Here is a 27,627-nt window from a genome sequence, read left to right as displayed (position 1 = left end):
GGTACAGAGAAGAGACCAGATGAAGAAATCAGTGGTTAAGGATAAATGTAATACTTTAATGAGAAACAGTAGCCACACAATCACAGTACACTTGAAAAACAACAAACCCCACATCTAAAAAATTCACTCAAGAAACAACCAAGCTTCTGCAAAGGACTACAGAAAACACACCTCTTTTAACAGGGAAATCATGAGAAAACAGCATTCACCTGAGTGTCATTAATGTCTCTAGGACGGTCTCTGCCGCCCTCTGGTGACAGGTGGAACCATGACATAATCATCATTATCCAATGGCAATCCATAGTTGAGTTCATTGTAACCATATTACTGTTAGCTGTGGTGGATGTTGTTGGCCTGTGTTAGTTGTGGTGGATGTTTTAGGCCTGTGTTAGCTGTGGTGGATGTTTTAGGCCTGTGTTAGCTGTGGTGGATGTTTTTGGCCTGCGTTAGCTGTAGACCTGGTTTAGCTGTGGTGGATGTTGTGGCCTAATGTAGGCCTGTGTTAGCTATGGTGGACGTTGTATTCTATTGTACTGTAGGCCTGTTAGCTATGGTGGATGGTGTAGCCTACTGTAGGCCTATGTTAGTTGTGGTGGATGTTGTAGCCTACTGTAGGCCTGTATTAAGAGTGGTGGATGTTGTAGTCTACAGTAATGTATGCCTGTGTTAGCTGTGGTGGATGTTGTAGCCTACTGTAGGCCTGTATTAAGAGTGGTGGATGTTGTAGTCTACAGTACTGTATGCCTGTGTTAGCTGTGGTGGATGTTGTAGCCTAATGTAGGCCTGTGTTAGCTGTGGTGGATGTTGTAGCCTAATGTAGGCCTGTGTTAGCTGTGGTGGATGTTGTAGCCTAATGTAGGCCTGTTTTAGCTATGGTGGATGTTGTAGCCTAATGTAGGCCTGTTTTAGCTATGGTGAATGTTGTAGCCTACTGTAGGCCTGTTTTAGCTATGGTGAATGTTGTAGCCTACTGTAGGCCTGTGTTAGCTGTGGTGGATGTTGTAGCCTACTGTAGGCCTGTTTTAGCTATGGTGAATGTTGTAGCCTACTGTAGGCCTATGTTAGCTGTGGTGGATGTTGTAGCCTAATGTAGGCCTGTGTTAGCTGTGGTGGATGTTGTAGCCTAATGTAGGCCTGTGTTAGCTGTGGTGGATGTTGTAGCCTAATGTAGGCCTGTTTTAGCTATGGTGGATGTTGTAGCCTAATGTAGGCCTGTTTTAGCTATGGTGAATGTTGTAGCCTACTGTAGGCCTGTTTTAGCTATGGTGAATGTTGTAGCCTACTGTAGGCCTGTGTTAGCTGTGGTGGATGTTGTAGCCTACTGTAGGCCTGTTTTAGCTATGGTGAATGTTGTAGCCTACTGTAGGCCTATGTTAGCTGTGGTGGATGTTGTAGCCTAATGTAGGCCTGTTTTAGCTATGGTGAATGTTGTAGCCTACTGTAGGCCTGTGTTAGCTGTGGTGGATGTTGTAGCCTAATGTAGGCCTGTTTTAGCTATGGTGAATGTTGTAGCCTACTGTAGGCCTGTGTTAGCTGTGGTGAATGCTACATTTGTAAACAGACATCTGTTTTCATGTACTTGTTGGGCTATTTGATTCTTAATCTATTGAAAAAAGGTGTTTGGTTTACAGATAGAAAATACATAATGATGATTAAAGAAGCTACTTGCATACTGGCAGGGTCTTTGTATTCTCCTCTTGGTCGTGAAGACGATGTGGAAGGAAGAGTTAAGTTCTATATATCACCAAAAACACAAAACAATCTTTCAACTCCAACCTCATTTAATAATATCATCATCGTAAAACATGAAAGCACTTTAGTCATTGAATGGTGTCGTTTTGGAACATTGGACATGCTTTATTTCGGAACTTTCACACTTTATTTAAACATCTCACATATACAAAATAGGTACAATAAACTTTGTGGTTTTGAGAGAGGCCGCCTAAAATCCATTAAAAATGGATAAAATAATGTGCTGTCAGCATGAACACTGCATTGATAGGGGGAATTGAAGGAGTAAAATGTCTGAACAAAAAAGAAAACTTCCAAGACAAAAAAAAAATATTTAAAAAACCAGAAACAAAGTCAAAACCAGACAAACATCAGACCAGATTTAGGAAAATTCCACCTGCTTAAAATGGGGTTTATCGGGGGGACCTGTGCAAGACTCATCAAAGTCAATACAAAGTAACACAGTGAGAATGAGTGGTTTCCTGCTTTTCCACAGCTGCATGTTTAGCACCATAGATCTCTGCTTCAAGTAATTCAGCACCTTTGATACAGGACAGAGCTTGAAGCCGTAGAGTTCGTAACATCTACGTTGTGGATCAGACAGCTTCTCAATACAATTTTCTAAAACACAGGCATGAGGTAGCTTCAACCTTTTTTTTTTTATAAAAAAAAAAAATTGTGGTTTTAAACCTCCTCTTTGGAAGATATACAAAGACCACAAAGTGATGCATACTTTCAGCGTTTTTATTACACTTATTAGATTTTTTACAAAATGTTGACATGTTCCACAACATGGTGTTTTCCCGCGTCTCTTTGGGCTGCTGTATTAATTTGCATTGCACAACGCTCCGTTCAGTCCATTGGTTCTCTCCGATAGAGCCCAGCTTAAGCAAGTGGATGCGCAGAGGAAATGAGCATTCAGTATAAAAAAAAAAAACACACAAAGAAGGGCAGAGATTCTTTTTTTCTTTCTTTCTCCCTTTTTTTAATTTATCATGAGTCTATTTATTTGAAACAGACTGGGCCAATGTCCAAACCAAACTCTTGATCAGCTTCACCAATGTCCAAAGGTGCAATGTCGAGGATGGGCAGGCGAGATGGTTTATTTGTTCTGTATTCAATGACTGTCTTGCTCCATTGGCCAGTGTGTCTCTGCAGAGGTAGGACAAAAAGAGAAACCATGTATCAGAATAGTGCACTCAGTACATCATATCTTGAAAACGTACAACAACACCCTACAGTAGAAACCTATGATACTTTAAATAAAGAGTCAGGTTCCTAACTCTTTCACTAACCAGGAAGTTACAGAAAACTACCCTGAGCCTGAGTTCACCCTTCTACCATGGACTGTATCTACTTGTGGGAGTGAACACAGAGAGAGAATGAACAAAGCTATTGTTCCAGACATTGCAGTGTAAAAGAAAGGGGACTTACAGTGCAGCCATCCTCCAGAACGTTGAAAGTGAAGCGGCTGTTGCCCTCGGCCCTCAGCTCCACGTCGTTGGAACCCTGCAGGAGCACAGCCTTCTTCAGGTTGCCGTTCTCTCCGTCCATGTACGCCACGCTGTTCTTGCAGTGGTATGTGATGTTCTGGGTGGCCTGGTTGGCCAGGAGACGCATGAAGGCCAGTTGTGTGGCCATGCTCTGAGGGCTCAGGGTCTCGTCGTTGTAAGCAAACTGAGAAACAACATAGGAGGAGTTAAGACAGGATCACTGTCAAGGTGCAGTATCAAGCATTTAGAGAAAAACCTGGGTGAAGAAGCAGAGATCTAATGATCTCTTTCAAATGGAACCAATGCAATCAGGTTTATGGTGCTGGAGATGAATGTAAGCCAATAACATGGGTCTATACAATACTACTAAAATATGCCTAGAATCAAACTGGTGTACCAATCAAATCAATTTATCTTCCTCTCAGATGTTCAAGCTGTCTGCTTTTGTCATTAGAATCAGTGCAGGTTCAGTCTGCTCACCTCAGTACCACCGTTAATGGTCTCGCCGAACCAGACGTGCTTCTTGTTCTCAGAGCTCCTGTACCAGTTCTTGCGGGCGATGCTCTCGGGGTGAGGGTGGATGCAGGTGTGTCCGGTGGAGAAGTCGCAGTAGGCCTTGATGGCGTCAGCGATGCAGCCCTGGTTGGGGTCGATCCAGTAGAAACCTGCAGGAGAGTACAAGAAAGAATGACATTGATTATCATTGATAATGTTATTATTTGTAGTAGTAATACTTCACTGGGGTTTTGCCCTGTTTAGGTGTTGTTTGTGTTTTGAGTTTCAGGTTATTATTACTATTCAACATGATACTGTCTATTGTATGGGTTTGATCACTCAAGGAGAGTATTGATAGTGACATGTAGGGTGATAGATAAAGATATGGAAAGTTAGTCTGTGTTGAGACTAGAATGAACTAGAGATTTTAGTGGTTAAGAGTTTACAAAGAGAGTGTGAGGGTTCTGTGGCAACTCGGTGAGTCAAACTATCAATGAAGAGAAAGACCGATGTTTGTGCCACCAACTCACCGCTGCTCCATTCGGGGTGGCTGAGGCGGATGTCTCTGCAGGTACGGGCGGGGTTCTTCTTGGAGCCCTCGGGGGTGAGCAGGTTCTCGATCTGGGAGTTCAGGGACTTGATGGTGGCGTCCACCTCGTAGTCCTTGGCCCTGAGAGAGGGCTGGTCGGCTCTGTACTCATCGTATCCACCAGACTGGTCGTATCCACCACCAGCGGGACCTGCGGGTCCGGGAAGACCAGGAGAGCCGGGGGGACCCTGTGGGTGAGAGAAGGGAGTTGCTAGGTTAACAGCTAGTGTCTGCCTTCACACCTTAAACAATCAGTCCCCTTTGTCACCAATTCTGTGGCATTTAGCTGACTGGCTGACTGAGGCAGTTATGTGAGTACTAGATATACTCACAGCAGGTCCAAGATGTCCAGGGGAACCACGGTGTCCAACAGGTCCGATAGCACCATGACCTCCAGCTCTACCATCCTTACCAGGGGGACCATGGGGTCCGGCGGGGCCCTAGAGACAAGGAGAGGTGTCAAATACATTTATCTGTCTAGTTGGAAGAAGATACAATGGAGGAAGTGTTTGATGTGGATAGTAATAGTTACTTACTCTGGGTCCAGCAGGTCCAGTGATACCAGCAGAGCCAGTCTCACCAGATGGTCCCTGTAGGGGAGAGATATGATTAGACAGGAGAGCTCAGGGGTAGCTGAAGTTGGTCCCTGTAGCGGAGAGATACGGTTAGCTCAGGAGTAGCTACAGCATAAGAACATTGTCGTACTGCAAATTATTCAGATATTTACGTGAAGTGGCTATAAGGCGTCTATAAATGAAATGGTGAAGCCAATACAAACTTGGGCATATGGGATGGGATATTTAAGGATATGAGATTAGATCATATTGAATTGATCTTGATGGATGGAGAATGGATGGTCACAGCAGTCATCATGACTTACATTAGGTCCGGGCATTCCCTGGAGACCACCATGTCCACGCAGACCCTTCATGCCTCTGTCTCCCTTCTCTCCAGCGCCACCCTTCTCTCCACGGGGACCAGCGGGGCCCTACAACACAAAGAGACACAGAACCATAACACAGGTGTGTTATTTTACATTTAGTATAGGCACAACTAGGCTATGGCTACAGTATAGTCTACAGTATAGGCACAACTAGGCTATGGCTACAGTATAGTCTACAGTATAGGCACAACTAGGCTATGGTTACAGTATAGTCTACAGTATAGGCACAACTAGGCTATGGCTACAGTATAGTCTACAGTATAGGCACAACTAGGCTATGGCTAAGTATAGTCTAGTATAGCTAGGCTATGGCTACAGTATAGTCTACAGTATAGGCACAACTAGGCTATGGCTACAGTATAGTCTACAGTATAGGCACAACTAGGCTATGGCTACAGTATAGTCTACAGTATAGGCACAACTAGGCTATGGCTACAGTATAGTCTACAGTATAGGCACAACTAGGCTACGGTGATGCACTAAGATAGTTGAAATGATTAGTGGAGTTCTAATTCAGCAGTCCGAGTCAAGATGAGGTTAGACAGGGTACTCACGGGGGCACCACGGGCACCAGCAGCACCGACGGGACCACCATTTCCAGTGGGGCCCTATAGAGGCAGAGAGGGAGCAGATATATCCACATCAGCATGCTAGAGATAGAAGCACAGGAACCATTCTTCTGTGTAGAGTAGAAGTGATGTTTCTGTTTCATGTGAATGCTTTTTTTCTATAATTATTGTAGTATTTATTTAACCCTAATTTTACCAGGTAAGTTGACTGAGAACACATTCTCATTTCCAGTAATGACCTGGGGAATAGTTACAGGGGTTATATGGGTCTGTGAAGAAGGAGCCTCTCATGGGAAAGCTTGCGGAAATACTGTAACACCATGACATTGCTAACATGGACTCCACCGTCCTCCTAGAAACCAGGTAAAACGTGCCCTTCGTCAACCCTGTTCAGGGGGTCCAAATCGGGTAGTGGGGGGCACTTACAGACTCTCCACGGTTTCCAGGTCTGCCAGCGGAGCCAGCGGGTCCGTTGGGTCCAGGTTGACCAGAGCTTCCAAGGGCTCCAGGAGAACCAGGCTCACCACGGTCACCCTGCAAGGGGGCAAAGTTAAAGATTCAAAGTTGAAAGTTCAAGACATTATAGTTTTAACTGATATTCATATGAACTTAACATGTTCCTGAGATGAAGTTAGTAAAATGGAAGCCCAAGGGAACATTTCCACTCCACTACAAAATGGATTTAGTCCTGAATTCAGCTCAGGTGAACGGTGCCTTAAGTACTGTGAGGTATAAATTACACTCCGGGGTGAAGTTTTCCCAAGGTAGCAATCTAGGATCAGCTTCCCCTCTACCAATCGTAACCTTAACCATTAGAGGGGAAAATGCTAAACGGACCCCAGATTAGCGTCTAGGGGCAACTTCACCCTACAGCATAACTGACAGAGAGTGTACCTTGAAACCAGCAGCTCCGGGACGACCGGGAGGTCCATCGTTGCCAGGGTTACCCTGTGGGGTGACACAAGAGCATGTTAATTGTGTTGCCATGGGAACTGTGGGTGAACTAAAATGTAGGATTTGGGCCATGTGTCTAGAATACAGGCTCTGAGTACTTGTTTAACACATCAAACAATCATTCCTTACCTCACGTCCAGCTTCTCCCTGAGTACCAGTCATACCGGGCATGCCAATGTTACCAGAGGGACCACGGGGTCCAGAGGCACCAGCGGGTCCAAGTCTACCAGGCTCACCCTGAATGGCACAGAGTATCACAGGGTCAACACAGTACAAACACATACCATAGTAAGTAACTATCTACTGTATCCATAACTCAATGGATCCCAGCGCAAACAAATCTGGTTGTCTGGGCTCCACCTGTCTGGAATAGAACTGTGATTTGCCCCATTTGATCAAAATCATTCCCATAAAATATGACAAATTGCTATTTTTACAGAGCCCTCTTGTTTGTTCTGTGGCCGGATGTGTCTGCTAGGGCAGTTTGAATAATGTTTTGAAACAGAAAGGTTCTGATGTTCTCACCACAGCACCAGGACCGCCAGGAAGACCCTTGTCACCACGGGAACCAGGCAGACCAACGAAGCCAGAGGGTCCGAGCACACCTTGGGGTCCAGCGGTACCAGGAGCACCCTGAACAGGGACAGGAGATCAGGAGGTGAGAGTGGAGAAAAGCAGAGAACAGAGAAAGAAACACAATCACTTTCCCCCATCATCGCCTTCAGTGGTGAATGGGGGTGTTTTGTTATGCAGCCCAAACAATGTAAAACACTTTGAGACCTAATGAAAAGCTAGCCTGGTCCCAGAATGGTTCTGTGCTGTTTTGCCAACTCCTATGGTCCTATGGCAAAACAGCACAAACAGATCTGGAACCAGGCTAGTGAAAGCCACAGCATAAATCCTTTATTGAGGAGAAGCTTACTGAGAGGCCTCAATGGGAGTTATGATGACTTACGGGAGGACCGCTCTCTCCACTGGGTCCCTTGTCTCCAGTGATACCAGCGGGTCCAACAACTCCCTGCTCTCCCTGAGGTCCACCGGGGCCAGGATCACCACGGAGACCACGAGGGCCATCCTTGCCAGCGGGACCAGCGGAGCCAGGGGGCCCAGCAATACCCTGTATGTAGGGAAGAGGACAGGTGGTCGTTGAGAATAAAAAGTGGGAGGAGTATCTGTGTATGTTTGTTCAGAATCAGCCAGGATGTTATCACTGATAAGAGACTGACATGAGTGAAATATGAACACAAGGGGTTTGAATAACTACATGATGTCTAGACAGCATGATATTGCTTCTAAGTACAGATGATGGCTCTTAATTCGAGCCAATTTGCTATAGCAAGAAAATAAACCTGCAGCAACAGGAAATGTGGATTATTATGAATGCACATTTTTGTAGAGGTTGATCATTTCTTTGTAAGGGAATGTCAAAGTCTAAATTACAAACTTAAGAAGCCTTTTTAAACCTCAAACACACCACACGTTTTAAATGTGTAAAAGTTATCCTGCAACAGGGTGATCAAATTAAGATCCTACATCTGTACAATGTACCTCCGTCTGCACCTCCGTGTGTTTGTGTGTGTGTGTGTTAACACTACTGCCGCACTTACAGCGGGACCGGGGCCTCCAACTCTACCGGCAGCACCAGGGAAACCGGTCAGACCCTGAAGAGAAAGACCACACACAAAGGTCAAAGGTTAGAAAGCAGCCAGAGATATGGAGTGTCGTTGTGTGTGTGTGATATCAGTGACAGTACTTACAGAAGGTCCAGCATCACCACGACCACCAGGAGGACCAGCGGGTCCGCTAGCACCCTAGACAAGCACAGGAAGTCAGTTTACATCATCTTCACAAGTAGAGGATATCATTCCCAGTGAGGATGTACATCTTGTAATAATAACATTTGCCACTTAGCAGAGGCTTTTATCCAAAGCGACTTAGTCATGCCTGCATACATTTTACATATTGGTGGCCCCGGGATCAAACCCACAACCCTGGCAGTGCAAGCACCGTTCTCTACCACCTAAGCCAAACAGGACCATGTACTGCATATAATTGTCTGTGTGAATGATTCAGTGGATTCCCATTGAAGTAGGTGGTAAGAATGGGCCGTGTGTCGCACACTGGAATTAAGTGGACCAACTAAGTAAGTGACTTACAGAAGGTCCAGATTGGCCAGAAGGTCCAGCAGGGCCGGCGGGGCCGACATCTCCCTTTCCACCAGCGGGTCCCTTCTCTCCTCTAGAGCCAGACTGACCATCAGAACCCTGCATGGGATGCACAGACATGGGTCAGAACAGAGCCCACAGAACAAAGGCTGCAGAAACACAAGGTAGTGTGTGTATATGTGTGTAAAGGTGTGTGCACACAAGTTTGTGTATGTGTGTGTATTAGTCTGTCAGACAGTGAATTAGTGTGTGTTTGCGTGTGTGTTTCCATGCATCGGTCAGTGAAGGAATGAGTTTGTGTGTATGTCTCCATGTTAAAGAACATCACTATATTTTGATGCATACATGTATGTGACGTGTTTGTGTGTGGTTTCAGGGTATCAACTGAATGAGTACTTACAGGGGGTCCGGCGAAGCCGGGAGGCCCAGCAGGTCCACCCTCTCCACGCTCTCCCTAAATCAGAGCAGGAACACAGAGACAAACGGTCAGAGGAGCTCATCCATCCATCCAAGGGGCAGTACAGAACGTTACTGTGTCAGACAAGGGGCAGTACAGAAAGTTACTGTGTCAGACAAGGGGCAGTACAGAAAGTTACTGTGTCAGACAAGGGGCAGTACAGAAAGTTACTGTGTCAGACAAGGGGCAGTACAGAAAGTTACTGTGTCAGACAAGGGGTACAGTTACTGTGTCAGACAAGGGGCAGTTACTGTGTCAGACAAGGGGTACAGAAAGTACAGAAAGTACAGAAAGTTACTGTACTGTGTCAGAGACAAGGGGCAGTACAGAAAGTTACTGTGTCAGACAAGGGGCAGTACAGAAAGTTACTGTGTCAGACAAGGGGCAGTACAGAAAGTTACTGTGTCAGACAAGGGGCAGTACAGAACGTTACTGTGTCAGACAAGGGGCAGTACAGAACGTTACTGTGTCAGACAAGGGGCAGTACAGAACGTTACTGTGTCAGACAAGGGGCAGTACAGAACGTTACTGTGTCAGACAAGGGGCAGTACAGAACGTTTCCGTCTGTTCAAACATTTTATTGCTAAAAATGAATATTTCTACAGAAGGAGGTAAAGAGCAACAGTCTAGTCTCAGTTCCTGATAAAGGCAGGCCAGTTTCTGTAGAACTAGGACAAGGAGATATGTGGAACTCAACTCGAGATAAGGTCAACAGTTGGAGAGAAGAAACCTCTGGGAGGGGGGCCAAAGGGGCCCGAAGCCCACCTAACTACAGTCCTATCACACACACACACACACACACACGGCTATGACAACAGCAATAAGAGGAACAGGCTGAGTTCCTGCCTAGCAACATAGACAGATTGTTTATCTTAGACATACCAGGAGGTGACTCCGCCTAGTCAGAAGGCATAAATATGCTTATGTGACTTGTATGTTGTGTTTATTGCTGAAGCACCCAGTGGGTTGAATGAACTTGGTATGAGATTTTTCTAGTTGTCTGTTTGAGTTTTTACTCTGTTTGTTTAGAACCTAACAACATGATAGTGTTGACTGATATAGCGTCTATATTGGGTAGACATTCTGAATATTAGATCATGTTAGTCCTTAATTCCTTTGATGAGGGGTGATGAGCAGACGTGTTATAATGTGTTATAGATGTGTGATAATGTGTTATATAAGTGTTTGTAGGTACTTACACTGGGTCCACGAAGACCAGCAGGTCCGGCAGGGCCGAAGGAGCCAGACTCACCCTGAAAGAGAGCAGAGATGAGAATGTGTGGGCTGAATCAATCCAGTCTGTATAACTTTTATCAGTCAACCCTAGACCTTCAAGTTCCACAGAATATCCAGTATTTAAGTGTATTGACTATTTGTTTCCAAAAAAAGGCAAAATAGTTGTTACTATGACTACCATCATCAACTGCCATATGCTGGTAGATGAGTTTGAAGTATGATGATGTATAATGGAGCAGGTGTCCAGGCAGTGTGCTTTCTGCCAGGTTCATGTCCAGCGAAAACGTTTTGAAACAGGGTGGTGATTGTCCAATTAGAAATGCTACTTTCTGTTTTCCGATGCAAAATGTTAAAAAAAATATGGGTGAGCGGTATGGTGTACCCTGCTGAACATGACCCTGGTTTCCATCCTTTGGAGATGACATCAGCTGTTGTGACCTCAGCAGTGTGCAACTGCAAACTGCCCAGCAGATGGCGAGGTTGAGATTCTAGCTTCACAAGCTGTGGCAGGTGGTGTGCTCATAGTCCTTCTCTTTGGTTTGGAGTAGACAGGCATTTGTTGTTGTCCAAATATTCAGAATGACCACACTCGACAATATGGTCCAGTCCATATCTTGATCACTTGTGGAGAGCCAAAGAGTGAAATGGCCATTGACATCATTGCTCCCCTGAAGGTCAAGCCAAAGAGTCTTGAAATGGCCATGGACATCATTGCACCTCTGAAGGTCAGTGAACATTAGGCGTACTCCATCTTGGATGTCTTGGAAATGCACAATCGTTGACAAATCTTCCCTAAGTGAGCCCCACAATATTTCTCATCATCTGAACCAACATATTTCCTTCATCCTTAGATATCCTTTCATGTGTTGAAGTTAAAGGAGCCGATATTCAGGCTGTTTACCTTTTCACCATTAGCACCGGAAGGTCCAGGGGGTCCACTTGGTCCGGGACCACCCTAGAAAGAGACACAAGGTAAAGTCAGACTAAAACCCAATAGAGACAGAATAACAATGAATTGGATGTTGTTTTCATTGTGAAAGTGACCACATTAGATGAGAGGAACTTACACGGGCGCCGTCTCTTCCCATGTTACCCTCAAGTCCTCTGTGTCCGCCCTCACCCTAGATTGGAAAGGGGGAAAAGACATGTTACAGTCACTCCTTTAAAATAGCCATTATATACAGTTGTTTTTAGTCTAGGTCTATCAGATAAAATCAGTATTTCAAATTCTCCCAGTGTTTGTACTGTAGGACAACTTTATCAAGCACTGCATTTCACATCAGCATATCAGAAATTATAATTGACATCAATTATAGCTTTTATGCAACTTTTCACATGATTTCTGTGTTTCTTGTGAAATGTAACTTTTTTATATGTTTGCAGGCGGCATATTCTGGGGGGACTTACCTTCTCACCCTTGGGTCCGGGAGTACCACCAGCACCGCGCTCACCGGGCATACCACCGGGTCCTTGGTGTCCGGCGGCACCAACAATGCCGACAGAACCAGGCTCTCCCTGAAACAGAGACATTGGTGAAGAATGGTTCCACCTATAAGCTATCCAACTCATGGAGCAAGCTCGTGAGTGGTTAGGAGCTTCATCTGCCTACAGTGCTTAAAAGAACAGTGGTCTATTTCTCATACAGAATACACCAGTACTATCAGATCTATCGTTCATATATTTTGTTTATACCGACTGTAGGGCCAGGAGGATTTCCAGACCACATGACCTGACCAGGTGAACAGGACAAACTCTGGGCCTTGTTTACTAAGCCTTCATAGAGCTGTGCTCACCTTGCCACCATCGGGGCCAGGAGTTCCAGCAGGTCCACGAGCACCGATGGCTCCCTGAGATCCGGCAGAACCAGCAGGACCAGAGTTTCCACGCTCTCCCTAGGTACAGACATAGAGAGAGAGGGCAACAGTCAGCTCCAGGGCTCTGTCATGGGCACACCACAGTATGTACACATTACAAGTGTGTGGATGTGAATTGTAAAAATAGGGTCTAGTTAAGGCCTATATAGGGCCTTCGTCCTACTTAAGAGTACAGGTAAATGGGTGAACAGAAACATGTGTTTGGTTGACCAGCTGTTAGAAGATCATACTTAATGTTCTGTGAGAGGGATTCATGAGTAGATATACCTTGACACCAGCGGGTCCTGGGAGTCCCTGGTCTCCGGGCATACCCTGTTGAGAGATGAATGCTTTGTTAGTTAAAAATATTACATAGTGAGAATACTATTAAAATAAAATATACTGAAATAAACAGTAAGAGGTAACATTTCTATAAACAAAAACATATTTTGCTGTTAGTGATTGTGGAAATATATATATATGCATTTGTGGATGTTGGTTTGTTATGGCTTTGTGGATGTACACATGGTTTGTGTTACAGGTCAAGGTTTGTGGATGTACACTGGGTTTGTGTTACAGGTCAAGGTTTGTGGATGAACACTGGGGTTTGTGTTACAGGTCAAGGTTTGTGGATGAACACTGGGGTTTGTGTTACAGGTCAAGGTTTGTGGATGAACACTGGGGTTTGTGTTACAGGTCAAGGTTTGTGGATGAACACTGGGGTTTGTGTTACAGGTCAAGGTTTGTGGATGTACACTGGGTTTGTGTTACAGGTCAAGGTTTGTGGATGTACACTGAGTTTGTGTTACAGGTCAAGGTTCTAGGTTTGTGGATGTACACTGGGTTTGTGTTACAGGTCAAGGTTCTAGGTTTGTGGATGTACACTGGGTTTGTGTTACAGGTCAAGGTTCTAGGTTTGTGGATGTACACTGAGTTTGTGTTACAGGTCAAGGTTCTAGGTTTGTGGATGTACACTGGGTTTGTATTACAGGTCAAGGTTCTAGGTTTGTGGATGTACACTGAGTTTGTGTTACAGGTCAAGGTTCTAGGTTTGTGGATGTACACTGGGTTTGTGTTACAGGTCAAGGTTTGTGGATGTACACTGAGTTTGTGTTACAGGTCAAGGTTCTAGGTTTGTGGATGTACACTGGGTTTGTGTTACAGGTCAAGGTTTGTGGATGTACACTGGGTTTGTGTTACAGGTTTTAGGTTTGGTTACTCACTTGGTTGCCAGCTTTGCCTGCCTCACCGGCAGGTCCAGCAGGGCCAGGTAGACCCTGGAAACCTGGTGCACCAGAGGGTCCCTGCTCTCCCTTCTCACCAGCGTTACCCTGTAGAAGAGGATGGCATCAAGTTCAATCAAATCAAATACAGTTCACTGTAAGATAAGATTCTAGTTATTACATGTGTGTATTTAAATGAAATAGTGCAGACTACTTACAACGACTCCAGCTGGGCCGGGAGCTCCATTGTTGCCATCAGCACCGGGGCCGCCCTAAGCAGAGACAGGGAGAGAGAGGTAGGTGAATGATCAATGATCCATGATAGTTTGGTCAGAGTTTATCCTGGAACTCATGATTTGAGGAAACACAACTCTGTTGTAATGACTGACGATAAATCTAGAGTAAATAATACATTTGTTTGAACTGTTTGGCTAGCGTCCTCTCAGTCCTACGAGGTCACAGATTTAGGATACTCAGCGTTACCAACCGCAAATTTGAGCGATATCTACCATAATGGTAAATTAATTCCCTTTTACAGTAGATAGTTGATCATGTAATGAATGTTGTCTGATGCGGGGGTACTTACTCTCAGACCAGTAGAGAGTTGATAATGTAATGAATGTTGTTGGATGCGGGGGTATTTACTCTCAGACCAGTAGAGAGTTGATAATGTAATGAATGTTGTCAGATGCGGGGGTATTTACTCTCAGACCAGTAGAGAGTTGATAATGTAATGAATGTTGTCAGATGCGGGGGTATTTACACTCAGAACAGTAGAGAGTTGATAATGTAATGAATGTTGTCAGATGCGGGGGTATTTACTCTCAGAACAGTAGAGAGTTGATAATGTAATGAATGTTGTCGGATGCGGGGGTATTTACTCTCAGACCAGTAGAGAGTTGATAATGTAATGAATGTTGTCGGATGCGTGGGTACTTACTCTCAGACCAGTTGCACCAGTAGGTCCCTTATCACCACCCTTGCCAGCCTCACCCTGGAGGGTGAAAGGGAAGAAGAGAGCATGGAAATGTCAGATGAACATCATGTTGATGTACAGACCATCATCAAGATAAGTACAACTCTTTCTACTCCTAAAATCATTCTGTCCATATTTTATTTTATCCTTCAATATCACTTCTTTTTGACTCTTTAGATCATAATCTGTCCATAGTGAAGTGCAACAAGACCCTAGCTGTCCCTCTCACGGTCCAATCTCATGCTATCAAGTCATCCTCTAGCAGATCTCCTTCCTGGTTTTACTTGTTGGTTCTACTTCCAGTTTCTACTTACTCCAGGTCCCTTGGGGCCGGGGAATCCGATGTTACCGGGCTGGCCTCTGGGTCCAGTTGGGCCAGGGGGACCAGTGCGGCCATCCAGACCAGCAGCACCCTGGAAGAGGACACACAAAACAACGGGAATCAGATATGTCACACCACCACCAGGTTGGTGTTAACATTGGTGGTGGATGGGGTGGGTAACCGTACCACCAACACAATTTAAGTGCTTTAAACCAATCCATTACCATGGCACCAGTTTTATTGTATACTTTTAAAAAAATGATGTAGAGCATTTGAAAGGATCAATATTGGAGATGACGTGTTTGATCACTTACAGATGGGCCTTCTTTGCCTGGGGGTCCACCCTGTCCAGAGTTTCCAGGGAGGCCCTATAAACAGACAGAACTTGTTAGTCATTCAGCATCACAGCTAGAGAACACATGCTATATTTGGTTCAGAGATTAGACAATCAGAGAATCCATTACACATCTGATACAAATATTTTGATTGACAGGTGTGTGTGACACTTACTCTGGCTCCAGTCAGACCAGACTCGCCAGCACGACCGGCATCACCAGGGGCTCCACGGATACCACCAGGGCCGGTGGCTCCACGAGCTCCGGGCATACCCTGTCAGAGAGAGGAGGAGGAAGAGCAACCCATGAGTACAAAACAGTCACTAAATTAAAAGGTAAAAGTCCATTTTTTTCTGCCTTTGAACAATTGTCATCATGGTAAATCATATTTTTGGTAACTTACAATGGGACCACCTCTTCCCTCCAGACCAGGCAGACCACGAGTTCCAGCACCTCCCTACGACACACACAGAGAGAGACATTATTCAACTATAACCACTCATCTGCAACTTATATCAAACACACCACAAAATATTTCCCTAGCCTGGGTCTGGTAAACTGGGTCTGGGATAATATACTCACTCTAGCTCCACGCAGACCAGCGGGCCCGGTGGCACCAGCCTCGCCAGTTGAGCCTCTCTTGCCCTCCTCACCAGCAGGACCAGCGGCACCCTGGACACCAGAGTGACCCTGAAGGAGAAAGCAGAGACATTAGAGACTGCCACAAACACACACCATGTACTGACATAATGCTAGAGCATACCTATACTGCTAAATGGCAGTAGTATGGATACTCACAGGCTCTCCCTTAGCACCAGAATCTCCCTTTTGTCCAGAGGGTCCAGGGTCACCCTGCATTCAAAGAAACACAGAAACATGATCAAATCACTCAATATTCATACCGATTGTGTGAATAAAGTAAATGTTCTGTGAATAAAGTTAAGTGTTTGTTGCATTGGTCTTTAGGTCCAGCAGTACTCACACCAAGGCCTCTAGCTCCAGTGGATCCTTGGGGGCCCTGGGGGCCGGGACCTCCTCTTGGGCCAGGGAAACCAGGGGCTCCAGCAACACCGGGGAGACCCTAGAACACACACACAGAGAATGGAAGGAATGATGAGTAAGGAGACAGCTGAAGGACCTACTGCATAAACATTACCATACCATTACCTAATCACATTACCCAATATCCAATGGTTTCACTATAACAGTTACTTATGGCTAATATCACATGCATGTAATGTGGGAACAACTGAAATAAGTTCTGTACATCATGAATTCCAAAGCTAAAGTGATTCATTGTTGATGTTATTTGAGTCATATTTGCTGTTGTGCTACATTCATAACTCATATCTCTGTACAAGTTCAAGTGAACTAGAGTTTACATCTTGACCCTTGTCTGGATCTAAATTACCATTGAACTGTCAATCTAGTCTACCCACAATGCAACTATGGCCAGAATACTTACAGCAGCTCCCTTGGCACCGTTGATACCGTTGTTACCAGGGTTACCCTACAAGGAGAGGAGAAGGAAAGAGAGTGTTGCAGACAAGGGTGTGGAGGTGCCAAGACGACAAGAAACCATGATGCAAAATAATGACGCTACATACAGTACATCAGGAAAAGATAACCAGAAAACAAGATAGAGCCTTCAATGCGACATGTTTCACACTGTGAGAATGTTGTGGTTTATTGGTATCTGTGTATACTTACAACGGGACCGACGGGGCCAACTGCTCCATTGATACCGGGCTCTCCTCTGCCTCCCTGAGGTCCGGATGGGCCATTGGATCCAGCACCTCCAATCTCTCCCTGTAATAGAGTCACACCATCCAGTGGGCTGTTTTAGGATGCTATATAGATGTTGTATAGATGTTTTATGGTATATAAATCCTCATGGGAATACTATGTTTGGAATCAGTAGTTTGGTCAATGTGATTGGCCCCTTTACAGTAAACCAATCCGATTACCGGATAGTGATAACCAATTAGAGAGTTATGATGTTTTGGGTGTGGAGAAAGCTTCTTAGATGTGCCTTTACAGTTCCCAGAACTGTGAATCTGTGAATCTTCCTTGGTGTCCACACTAATAACGTCTATGATATTCTACAGATGACATTCTATAGGTGATGTTCCAAGGATGATATACTAAGGATTGTGATAATGAAGAACTGCTCTGGAGATGACCATGATGACATCACACTTACCTTGGGGCCAGGGGCACCAGGGAAACCAGGGGGGCCAGCTGCTCCAAGAGGACCCTGTGAAACAGGAAATAGAGAGAGGACATAGTTAAATAGAGGTCAAGGGTTAGAGTAAAGGGTGTTAGATGAAGCTACCCCTAGAAGCAGATGATTTAACTTCAGTTTTAGCATTTCCACCTGTAATGATTTAGGTTATGATTAGGGGAGGGATCAGATGTGGGCCTAAAGGCACAGTGACTTCTATCTGGCATTATATTACACAACAGAGGGGTCACATGTATGTGATCCATTAGGTTAAGGGGTCAGAGGTTATTGGGTCAAAGGGGGAGCCGGACTCACAGCAGGGCCGGCGGGTCCAGTGCTTCCATCAGCACCACGGGCACCAGCTGGTCCAGCAGGGCCGGCACGCCCTCTCTCACCATTCAGACCACGAGAACCCTGGGGGGAGGGTAAGAGAGAGAGAGAGAAAGAGAGAGAGAATGGTTGAGGACAAGTGCACTGGGATTTTGTAATGTGTCTGTATGTACTGAGAATGTGTTGTATATAATGTATTCCTGGTTGTACAATTGATATCCTCATCTCCACTGTGTGTGTCCTTTGCAATCAGCTATGTGAATGTCTTTTGAATGTGACAAATGGTAAAGAATCATCGTGAGGTACATTCAGACTCTATGCAGGTGACATGTTTCATTAGTGATACATGTACATATGCCTTGCCCGGCACCTGACAACATGCTGATGCTGACATTTCCCTCTAGGGAACAATACGAGGGAGAAGACAAGGGTGACATCGTGTGTGAACTTACAGCTGGTCCGGGGGTTCCGTTAGCTCCATGGGCACCTGTCTCACCCTATGTGAGAAGCAGAAGAACACGTATTCAGATGACAGGCACTCATAGGAGGTAGAAAGTTACGATGAGTTTGAACTCTGGGACATATCTAGATTGGTAAGCATGAGTGTCCTAAAAAAATGTATTCTCTGAGATTTAGAAAAAATATGTAGTACTATGTATGTTAGTGGTTAAACAAGAACTGACCTTTGAGTAACTGCTATCAATGTAGAGTGATCAAGACTAAACGTGTGCTACTGTATGTGAAACTCACTTTACTTTTAGGTGTTACAGGGCCTGTTTCCTGGACCCAGATTAATCCTATACGTGGAATAAAAAGCGTGCACAATGGATGTCTCCATTGAAAGTGTTTCCTAGTTCTGGACTAGGCCTAATCTGCGTCTGGGAAACCAGCCCACAAAGATGAAAGCTAAATCTCTGTTACACCTCTGTATTAGACCTCTTGTGAAATATGTTAGATTTGCCAGCGGTAAGAGAATAAACTGTGATGGAGGAAGGTGTGGCTGCAACGTTACCTTGGCACCAGCAGTACCAGACTCTCCCTTGCGCCCATCCAGACCATTGTAACCCTGGAGCACAACGAGAACAGGTTAGCATCCTGAGACAATACGCAACTATTATAGTCTAAAATCAATTAAAACTGTAAAATATGTATATCAAATGATATTTTGTCCCCCATATCATTCAGAGCATATTGATTAACTGGTGAGGGAGTTTTTGGTTTGATCATTATCTAGAGATCTCTGCTTCTTGCATTCTATTTGATATAGGATGCATTTTCGCTCAGCCTCATGGGATACAACTCCTCCTAACTTCCCATAATCACCACAGTTTTACCTTTATATCACAAGCTATTCCCTTCATAGTGCACTTGACTGGAGACACATAGGTCAGAAGTAGTGCTCTAAATAGGGAATAGGGTGTCATTTGAAATGAGGGATATGTGTGCAAGAGGAAGCAGGTGGAGATGTGTGGGATACCGTGAGATACATCTTTTCAGAACATGACAGGGTCACATTCAGTGAGGTGCAACATTACAGAACATCCAGATAGAAATGTATTACGTAGAATAGACACGCTTCTCTGTCATGTGGAATAGGGAATCACATCAGCTCTATATAAGTCACCTCTATCTGTAACCTTCAGAGCATTGCACCCACCTGAAGGCGTTGGGAAGACATTAGGAGAGGCAGGGCCTAGCATGTATTTATGTAAATACTCACTCTGTGTCCCTTCATTCCAGGAAGTCCAGGAGTTCCGGGGAATCCACGAGCACCCTACAGAGGGAGAGAAGAGGTTAGAATAACAATTTCTCTGCATATTTTAAGTGATAACACTTAGTGGGTTCATGCATATTTAGTGTCAAATGTATATTTAGTTTACAAATCTGTCAGCTCCGGACATTGCCCTTACCTGAGTTCCGGGGCCACCTCTGTCACCAGGCTTGCCAGGTCTGCCGTTGTTACCCTACAAGTGAACAGACAAGCTGCATTAGATGTGTATACTGTAGGTCCACTATCATGAAAGCATTTGTAGCATTTGTAGTCTGTAGATTTTCCACATTCACTTATCGCCCCAGTAGGCAAGTAGTGCCACAGTTAATTATTTCAAAAGTTAGACCAAAATAATGCAGATGATTTTAACTGTTTACTTACATCCTCACCAGGTTTGCCAGCGGATCCAGTGGGTCCACGAGCACCAATGGAGCCCTTGGATGAGAGAGAGGTCACAGGTCAGGGTTCATAGTTAAGGTCACTTTCACATTCTAAGTTCTAGGTTCTAAATTATAAATTGCCTTTCTGTGCAGTAGTGTCAATTAGTAAAAGGCTTGATGATTAGTTGACTAATGAAATTAGGTGTGCCAGTTTAGGTTAGAGTTTCATCTTACAGTCTGTCCGGGCTCTCCAGGCTCTCCAGCGTGTCCTGTGAATCCTTGGGGTCCCTGTTGATGGGAAGACACATCAGTGAGCCATTTTGTCCAAATGAGACAGAAATAAAACAATGATATCAGTTAGGTGTAAGGAGCAGAACCAGGAGTTATTCCATCCTGACCATGTGGTCTGACCAGGTCACTTAGTCAAGAAGACCTCCTGGCCTTTATGTTGAGTTTATATGAGAGAAAGACACAACATTGAGTCATTTGACATATTACATTTAGTGAACTACTTACAGGGGATCCGGGAGGTCCGTTGGGTCCTCTAGATCCCATTAAACCCTGAGGAGAGAAAGACAAATCAGATTCAAATAAGATCAAACTAAAGCACCTACATCATTTCAATACCGTTCAATGAAAGTGCACATCCAATGTAGATATAAATATGTGTATGGGGTAATGCAATTGGAAATATGGCAACCCAAAAACGTTTGCATAAAATCGGGGAACGCATGCCGATAAAAATCGAGAAATGTATGAGGTCTTATCTGAAATGAAATGTATGAGATCTTATCTGAAATGAAATGTATGAGGTCTTATCTGAAATGAAATGTATGAGGTCTTATCTGAAATGAAATGTATGAGGTCTTATCTGAAATGAAATGTATGAGGTCTTATCTGAAATGAAATGTATGAGGTCTTATCTGAAATGAAATGTATGAGGTCTTATCTGAAATGAAATGTATGAGGTCTTATCTGAAATGAAATGTATGAGGTCTTATCTGAAATGAAATGTATGAGGTCTTATCTGAAATGAAATGTATGAGGTCTTATCTGAAATGAAATGTATGAGGTCTTATCTGAAATGAAATGTATGAGATCTTATCTGAAATGAAATGTATGAGGTCTTATCTGAAATGAAATGTATGAGGTCTTATCTGAAATGAAATGTATGAGATCTTATCTGAAATGAAATGTATGAGATCTTATCTGAAATGAAATCTTAAAGGATTTGGGAGGAAGGGGAATACAATTCGAAGAGAATATAAGGGTAATTGGTTGCCCAAGGGTAATTGGTTACCCAATTAGTATTCTATTGGTAAACACTTAGCTATCTATGTATCTATTGGTAAACACTTAGCTATCTATGTATCTATTGGTAAACACTTAGCTATGAGATGGGTCACAGCAGATAAAGAAATAACTGCAGTGCACCTATCATGTCCAGAGTTTGGTGTAATATTCTGGCAGCTGCTCCATGCAGGACGATGAAGAGGTTATGATCAGTGGCATAAGAGTGCATGATCTACAATGATCTATTCCACAACGTTGTTTCTGGCTGAATTCCAATATAGACCCATAGGCACTGAGAAAATTGGGAATAGGTAGAAGCCTTACGGTTATAACTCTCCCTTGCCCTCTCATAGGCCAGGTGGAATTTTCACAACATTACTTGCTTACATCCATCTTATCAGATCCACACAAGTGCCTAGGGGCCAGGGGCTAGGCAAGGACAAGTGCCAAGGGAATATGCCTATGGGCTAAATAGGGACAGTGCCAAGGGCTGGTGCCTTGTAGGTGGTGGCTACAGGATAGTGCCAAGGGGTTAGGGGTGAGGGTTTAATTTGGGGTTAATTCATGGTCACCCTCTCCCTCTTGTATTTGGGGCCTCACCATTGGTCCAGGTCCGGGGTCAATGCCCTTTCCTCCATCAAACTGAGCAGCAAAGTTCTGGCAAAAGAAAAAAAGGGACACAAATCATTAGCACACAAATTGACAAGGAGTAAAAGCCATGTCTAGGTAATTATGATAATATACATGTATTGTGACAAATAATAATTGCATAGTAGTCATAAATTCCATTGGTTAATCCCAGATGTTCGGTTGAGGGTCTTGAGACATGAGAGTAGTAGTCCTTAGTGTCAAGCATGATGAACCACAATGAACAATATTGACAAACTCTACCAGTATTGAACATGTATTTTTGGTCTAAAACGAAATAATCTCATAATATAAACTCACTGAACCTACAATCACCATGTCGTGTGTAATAACATGGTAGTAACTGTGAAACAACAGCACTGGCAGCTATGTTTATGTTTTACTGTGCCACAGGGTCATTGTGGGGTCAAAGGGTCATAGGCCACAGGGTCAAAGGTCAACAGGGTATGAGTTCATCAGGGCATGAGGTCATGGGGTCAAGACTACCCAATTGAACCCATCCCTAGTGAGTAAGGCACACTTTGAACACTTAACATGGCTGATTTGAAAGAGGAACCAAGTGCCATGCCTGATAAACACACCAGAGCAGATGGGTGTTGTTGGGTGAAAAATGTCTGCCATCTTCTGAGGGAAAAATTACAGCCAGTGAAAAAATGGATGACATTTTCTGAGTTACAGAACTGTCAGTAATTTTTTGAGTGAGAAAATGAGGGTAATCTTCAGTTACAGATCTGTCAGATATTTTCAGAGTAACAGAACTGTCAGTCAATTAGGGAAAATTAGGGACATTTTTAGAGTAACAGAACTGTCAGTCATTTAGAGAAAAGTATGGACATTTGTGGTAAAAATAATAATATAGGTGAACTTACTCCTCCAAGTCCAGGGGGACCAGGGGGGCCGGCAATGCCGGGGAGTCCAGCTTTACCATCTCTTCCATTAGGACCTTGGGGACCCTATCAGACAGAAAGAAATACTTACTATTAAAGAAAGTCTGAGCTAAAATACTTTATATTCTATACATATTTCTGTTGTTGTTGATTTTTTGTTTTCGGTTTTGTTTTCTGGTGTGATTGCACTGTCCTGCGACATACTGTAAGTGCTATACTCCTACACTATGGAGAAATGGGAAAACATATTACATAAGCAAAATTATTACACAATTATGATTTACATAATGTATCATTTAAAATAAAATCATATAAAATAATATGTAATTGCTAATATGTTCATAATATAGCTGGGTAAAAATACATCCAATAATATTGTTGTCAACATCGAGGATCTAGGTCTCTGTGCCATGACAACAAGGGGTGTGGCCACACGGGGTAGCCCTCTCAGAAATGTGCATTTAAACAAGTGTAGTGAACTTACAGACACATAACATACAATCTCTACACACCAATGGAACATTACAATAATTATTGAACAAGGAAAATGTCAAAGCATTTTTAAAGTTCACACAAAACAGCTGGGTTTAATTTGCTTACCCTGTCACCTCGAGGCCCCTTAGCTCCTCTTGGGCCCTATGGTGGGAAAATATCTCAATCAGACAAACAAGATAGATGACTGAAATATATGTTTTAAAAGCTTATCAGTGCCTCTAGCAGAGCAAGTCATAGACCCTAATCTCAAATGAATGATTTCATCAATGTTGATACATTTATAGCATTTGAAGGTAGTATCACAATATGTGTCATAATGTGTACGTATGTGTCATAATGTGTACGTATGTGTACGTAATGTGTACGTATGTGTACGTAATGTGTACATAAACTTGACCTTGCGGTTTAAGGACAAGCATATCCACACATTAACTTTACTGTATGAGTCAACAGTGCATGCTGACTAGGTCTCAACATTTGATCTTTGACCTTTGAGCCACAAAGTTCAGATATGCCACACTTTTCTATACTAGTAAATGACACATAAGAACATGTTTGCTCACCTTGAGTCCCCCCTGGATAGAAAATAAGATAAATAAATATAAGATTTATTTATTCAGTCTTTTCCACCACATTTCTTATGTCATTCAACGTGTTGGCCATATCTACTTTAGATCAGCTTTTTTCATCCCTCTTATTTGCCAACAAAGCATATTAGTTGCCAGTGTCATAAAACATTATTGCATGCATACATGTATATTATAAGCCACATGCTCGTGCAGATAACTACAACAAATATCAAACACATAACACCACATACAGATCTAATGTTATCTTATTCACAATTGCAGAGAGATGTTTAAAAGAGCACTATGGAGCTGGTTTAACTGGCTGAATGCCAAATCCAGATTGATGTTGGATGACAGTAGGCTATGCAGGTGGATAGTCCAATCAGTCAATCAATCAACCCTAATCTATCATAACCAATTCACCTTATAGATCCACTGCCCCTTTAAAACATCAGAATGCCAATATAACTGCTGAGATACAATATCCAGGTGAGCAATTTGTAGCAATCTCAACTATACCAGGCAATTCTGAACAGGTCAAACTTCCTTCATACTGTAAAAAATGTCTAAAATAAAGTTATCATAGTAGGAGTGCTGATCTAGGATCAGGTCCCCCCTGTCCACATAATGTTTTTTGTTATGATTTAAAAGGATAAACTGATCCCAAGATCAGCACTTCTCTGAGACCTAGTGAATACGGGCCTGGAATGTATCTGCAATGTTTAGCTTTCAAACCTCTTCCTGATCCTATTAAAGGACATCTTGTGCCCAGTGGTCCCATGGGTAAAGCAGCACCAGCACGGGCGGTTTTAACTTTCACTGACACTAGCCCTGACCAATAGGACCCTCACCTATTCATTGGCAGAAAGTGAATAAAAAAGGGGTAGTCTAAAATGAAACGGTAACAGTCTGCTATAGTTGAGATCGCTGAAATTGTCAACAGAGGGATCTTTTCGCCGAATATCAGCTGAAATTTGGAACAGACAAGATGTAAAAGGTAAAATCGCTTCTAAAAGCTGCTTGATAGATAATATCATGCACATGTACTAACCGCTGTGATGTTGCAATAATGAGGAAGAGGAGGAAGAGGAGGAGAGGGGAAAAAGGGATACTCAGTTAGAACATGATAACTTTAGGAAAAACAAATGTCTGAAATTTGAAGTACAATCGGTTTTTTGCAGCAGTCTACATTTTTATCCACTTTCTATGTTCCAACCATTTGTTCAATTCAAGTTGCCGTCTTCTTTTCCTTCAGAGCAAATTACTGTTATGAATTCTGTATAATATACACAGAACTGGATCTAATCAATGAAATGCAAGGGCACTGATATTAGCCTATATCAAAATGTATGAATAAAGATTAACATTAGACGCTAAAATCCTATCATTAGATCTAAAACCCTATCTGACAAAATAAACAAAAAGTGAAAGTGATATCAAAGCTGGCCACATACATGTTCTAATTCAGTCAGTCAACACATTTGGGTTTCAGGAGGCCTGAAGTTTTCTTTAGGGCCCATAGTACTGTAAGCATTGGCTCAATACACACACTGCTAATAAACTAGCTTCTACAGTTAAACAGCAGTTGTCTCTCAGGAATGTATCTAAAAACCATTAGAATCTTCTGCATTGTTCACAACATCCCACTGACTGTTCATTTCAGTGTGAATCGAACACTAGCTAACGAGCAAGCAGTCAGGTGAACACAGGTCTGTACTGCCACATCCCATAAGGACAACAACTTGGCATTGTGGTGGAGAGACCAGAAAAAAGTATTGTGTTTTTAGGTGTGGATGCACAACTACTAGTTGTTTTTTTTTACAATACCTTCATTTTTAGGAGTTCAATTTGGTATAAATGACTAAGCCTCAGTGGTGTCCTCAATCTGATGTGGCATAACAACTGGTTATTTATTCTACATTTGGTCCTGCCCTGCTGATGATGGAGTGGCATTGCACCTCCTCTGAAATACTACGGTGTCAGGCCCTCACCACCAGGAGGCGCCTTTGGACACTAAAAATAAAATAATCATGGAAAATATTGTTTCAATTTAAATTACTTGTAAATATAAATCAAATGTCATATATTGCTTGAAACTAATGCATTATATTATTATAATACTGATAATAACTAAATAGCCCTAGCCCTTAACCCTAACTATGCAAAACCTTATATTTCACAATGCCCAGAAAATAAGCCATACTTCGCACATAACTTCAATAATATGTAGAAATAATTATGGGATCGAAAATCTATATTTTTGTAAAGATCTGTATGTATTTCTATAGAAAATAAATCGAAGAGGCTTGATGCCAATAGGGATCCTATTCAATATGGCCACTAGGGGGCGGCCTTTCAATTTCCTATAATAAAAGTTAATTCCCTGGACTCCTGAAACAATATGTACAACGCCCCAAACTTTTCATACTAGGAGTTTACAGATAAATTCCATTTGTAGTCTAAATGTTGGTAGTTCCACTGTGCTAAAATATATAAAGAAATCACTAAACTAACAACATCCTTCAAGGCTGTTTTTTTTTCTCATCAGGGCGTTTCTCTCTCTCTCTCTCTCTCTGAGACTAATCAAATTGACAATTGTATCCACGGAAGAATAATGAAGAATCCACCGAAATGACCAGGATCCGATCGGTTTTATATGGGATAGCCAGAGGGAAGCCCTCAAAAGAACTTTTAGCTGTCCTCGGGTTGATTTCCAAGTAAGTTCCAAATAAAAACCCAAGCATAAGAGTCCTCCCGAACTCTTAAAACGGGACCAAAAATCCTCGGTAAAAGACAAAAAGCAGATATCAAACTTACATTGGCATGATGCTAGCAATGAAGTTACTGCAAGCAGCAACAGAATCCGGTTATCCACAAAGCTGAGCATGTCTAAGCAGACATGCAGACTCCTTGTGCTGCAGTGCCCTGTTTTAACTACTTCAAGCAGGCATACAGTTGTGGTGACTAGAATAACTCCAAGCTTGGAAACCTGCTGCCGTGATGCTAGAATAATAAAGACTAATCAGTCCTATTTATATGGCAGGAGGTTCCTTTGTCTGCGTGTCAAGAGTCAGCCCCTGGACCAATAGGAGAAGTGAAATCATATGACTCCCATCCCATCCCAGCCCCAATAAGTCATGTGGTCCTTCATCTCCAGCCTTCCCTCAGAAACGTTGGCAATGCTTCGGCGATGATGACGAGTGCAACGGTTTAATTAGATCCATTCTTGAGGACGTGGACAATGTAGATGTTTTAAAAGGAGCAAGACCTGCATTTTTTCAGACTTTTTGTAAGGTGGTTCATCTCAATGGACGTGTAGTCGAGAGGGAAATGGAAGTTCAGTCAGTGCGTCGCGGCTGAGTGAGGGCGCGTTGGGCATCCGACTGTCACCTTGCGCATTGCCCGGTTCAGGGCTGGTGCGTAATATGTCCAGTGGGGTACGCGCGCAGGAATGCATGGGCATCGGGGCCTTGCATCTCTTTCAATAGGATTTAAAGAAGCAAATGCCATACAGGGAGAGGATGCAAGAGATGTTTCTTTCTTTATAACTCATTTCATGTCGAAGTGGTCTGTTTTTTGTCCAACTTCAAGTTGTACATTACCGCGGATTTAGCTTATATTTGATTTATTTTCCACAAAAGCCGTCTGCATTCACTTTATTTAATTAAATTATGTTTTGTTTATTATAA

At 43.2% G+C, this 27,627-nt stretch overlaps 1 protein-coding gene and 1 long non-coding RNA gene across 4 annotated transcripts; one reads left to right on the top strand and one right to left on the bottom strand.

The window, feature by feature from the left end:
* Positions 1 to 1,833: 1,833 nt before the first annotated feature.
* LOC112229484 (collagen alpha-2(I) chain) lies at positions 1,834 to 26,950 on the bottom strand. 3 transcript variants are annotated; one of them, XM_042310244.1, is made up of 50 exons: positions 26,756 to 26,950; positions 24,990 to 24,991; positions 23,933 to 23,944; positions 23,475 to 23,510; positions 22,857 to 22,940; positions 21,940 to 21,996; positions 20,563 to 20,607; positions 20,281 to 20,334; positions 20,048 to 20,101; positions 19,806 to 19,859; positions 19,616 to 19,669; positions 18,908 to 18,961; positions 18,348 to 18,392; positions 17,881 to 17,979; positions 17,545 to 17,598; positions 17,052 to 17,150; positions 16,807 to 16,851; positions 16,324 to 16,422; positions 16,140 to 16,193; positions 15,924 to 16,031; positions 15,745 to 15,798; positions 15,517 to 15,615; positions 15,321 to 15,374; positions 14,999 to 15,097; positions 14,649 to 14,702; positions 13,927 to 13,980; positions 13,709 to 13,816; positions 12,774 to 12,818; positions 12,426 to 12,524; positions 12,040 to 12,147; positions 11,700 to 11,753; positions 11,534 to 11,587; positions 10,596 to 10,649; positions 9,340 to 9,393; positions 8,931 to 9,038; positions 8,532 to 8,585; positions 8,382 to 8,435; positions 7,730 to 7,891; positions 7,300 to 7,407; positions 6,904 to 7,011; positions 6,715 to 6,768; positions 6,247 to 6,354; positions 5,806 to 5,859; positions 5,189 to 5,296; positions 4,845 to 4,898; positions 4,641 to 4,748; positions 4,250 to 4,496; positions 3,705 to 3,889; positions 3,166 to 3,408; positions 1,834 to 2,883 (listed from the first exon to the last, which is right to left on the bottom strand). In XM_042310244.1, exons 1-50 carry the CDS (start codon positions 26,823 to 26,825, stop codon positions 2,737 to 2,739), a joined length of 4,071 nt encoding a protein of 1,356 aa, XP_042166178.1. In that variant the 5' UTR covers positions 26,826 to 26,950; the 3' UTR covers positions 1,834 to 2,736. The 3 variants fall into 3 exon arrangements, with proteins under 3 accessions (XP_042166178.1, XP_042166180.1, XP_042166179.1); XM_042310246.1 differs by lacking the exon at positions 8,532 to 8,585; XM_042310245.1 differs by lacking the exon at positions 23,933 to 23,944.
* LOC112229485 lies at positions 24,624 to 27,627 on the top strand. Its single transcript, XR_002950182.2, has 2 exons — positions 24,624 to 24,935; positions 26,982 to 27,627. It is a non-coding gene; the product is annotated as an uncharacterized LOC112229485 (long non-coding RNA).

This window comes from Oncorhynchus tshawytscha, linkage group LG31 (genome assembly GCF_018296145.1).
Source record: "Oncorhynchus tshawytscha isolate Ot180627B linkage group LG31, Otsh_v2.0, whole genome shotgun sequence".
NCBI classification, from domain to species: Eukaryota; Metazoa; Chordata; class Actinopteri; order Salmoniformes; family Salmonidae; genus Oncorhynchus; species Oncorhynchus tshawytscha.
The sequence above is the reverse complement of the archived record's forward strand: the minus strand, read 5'-3'. Positions and strand labels throughout refer to the sequence as shown.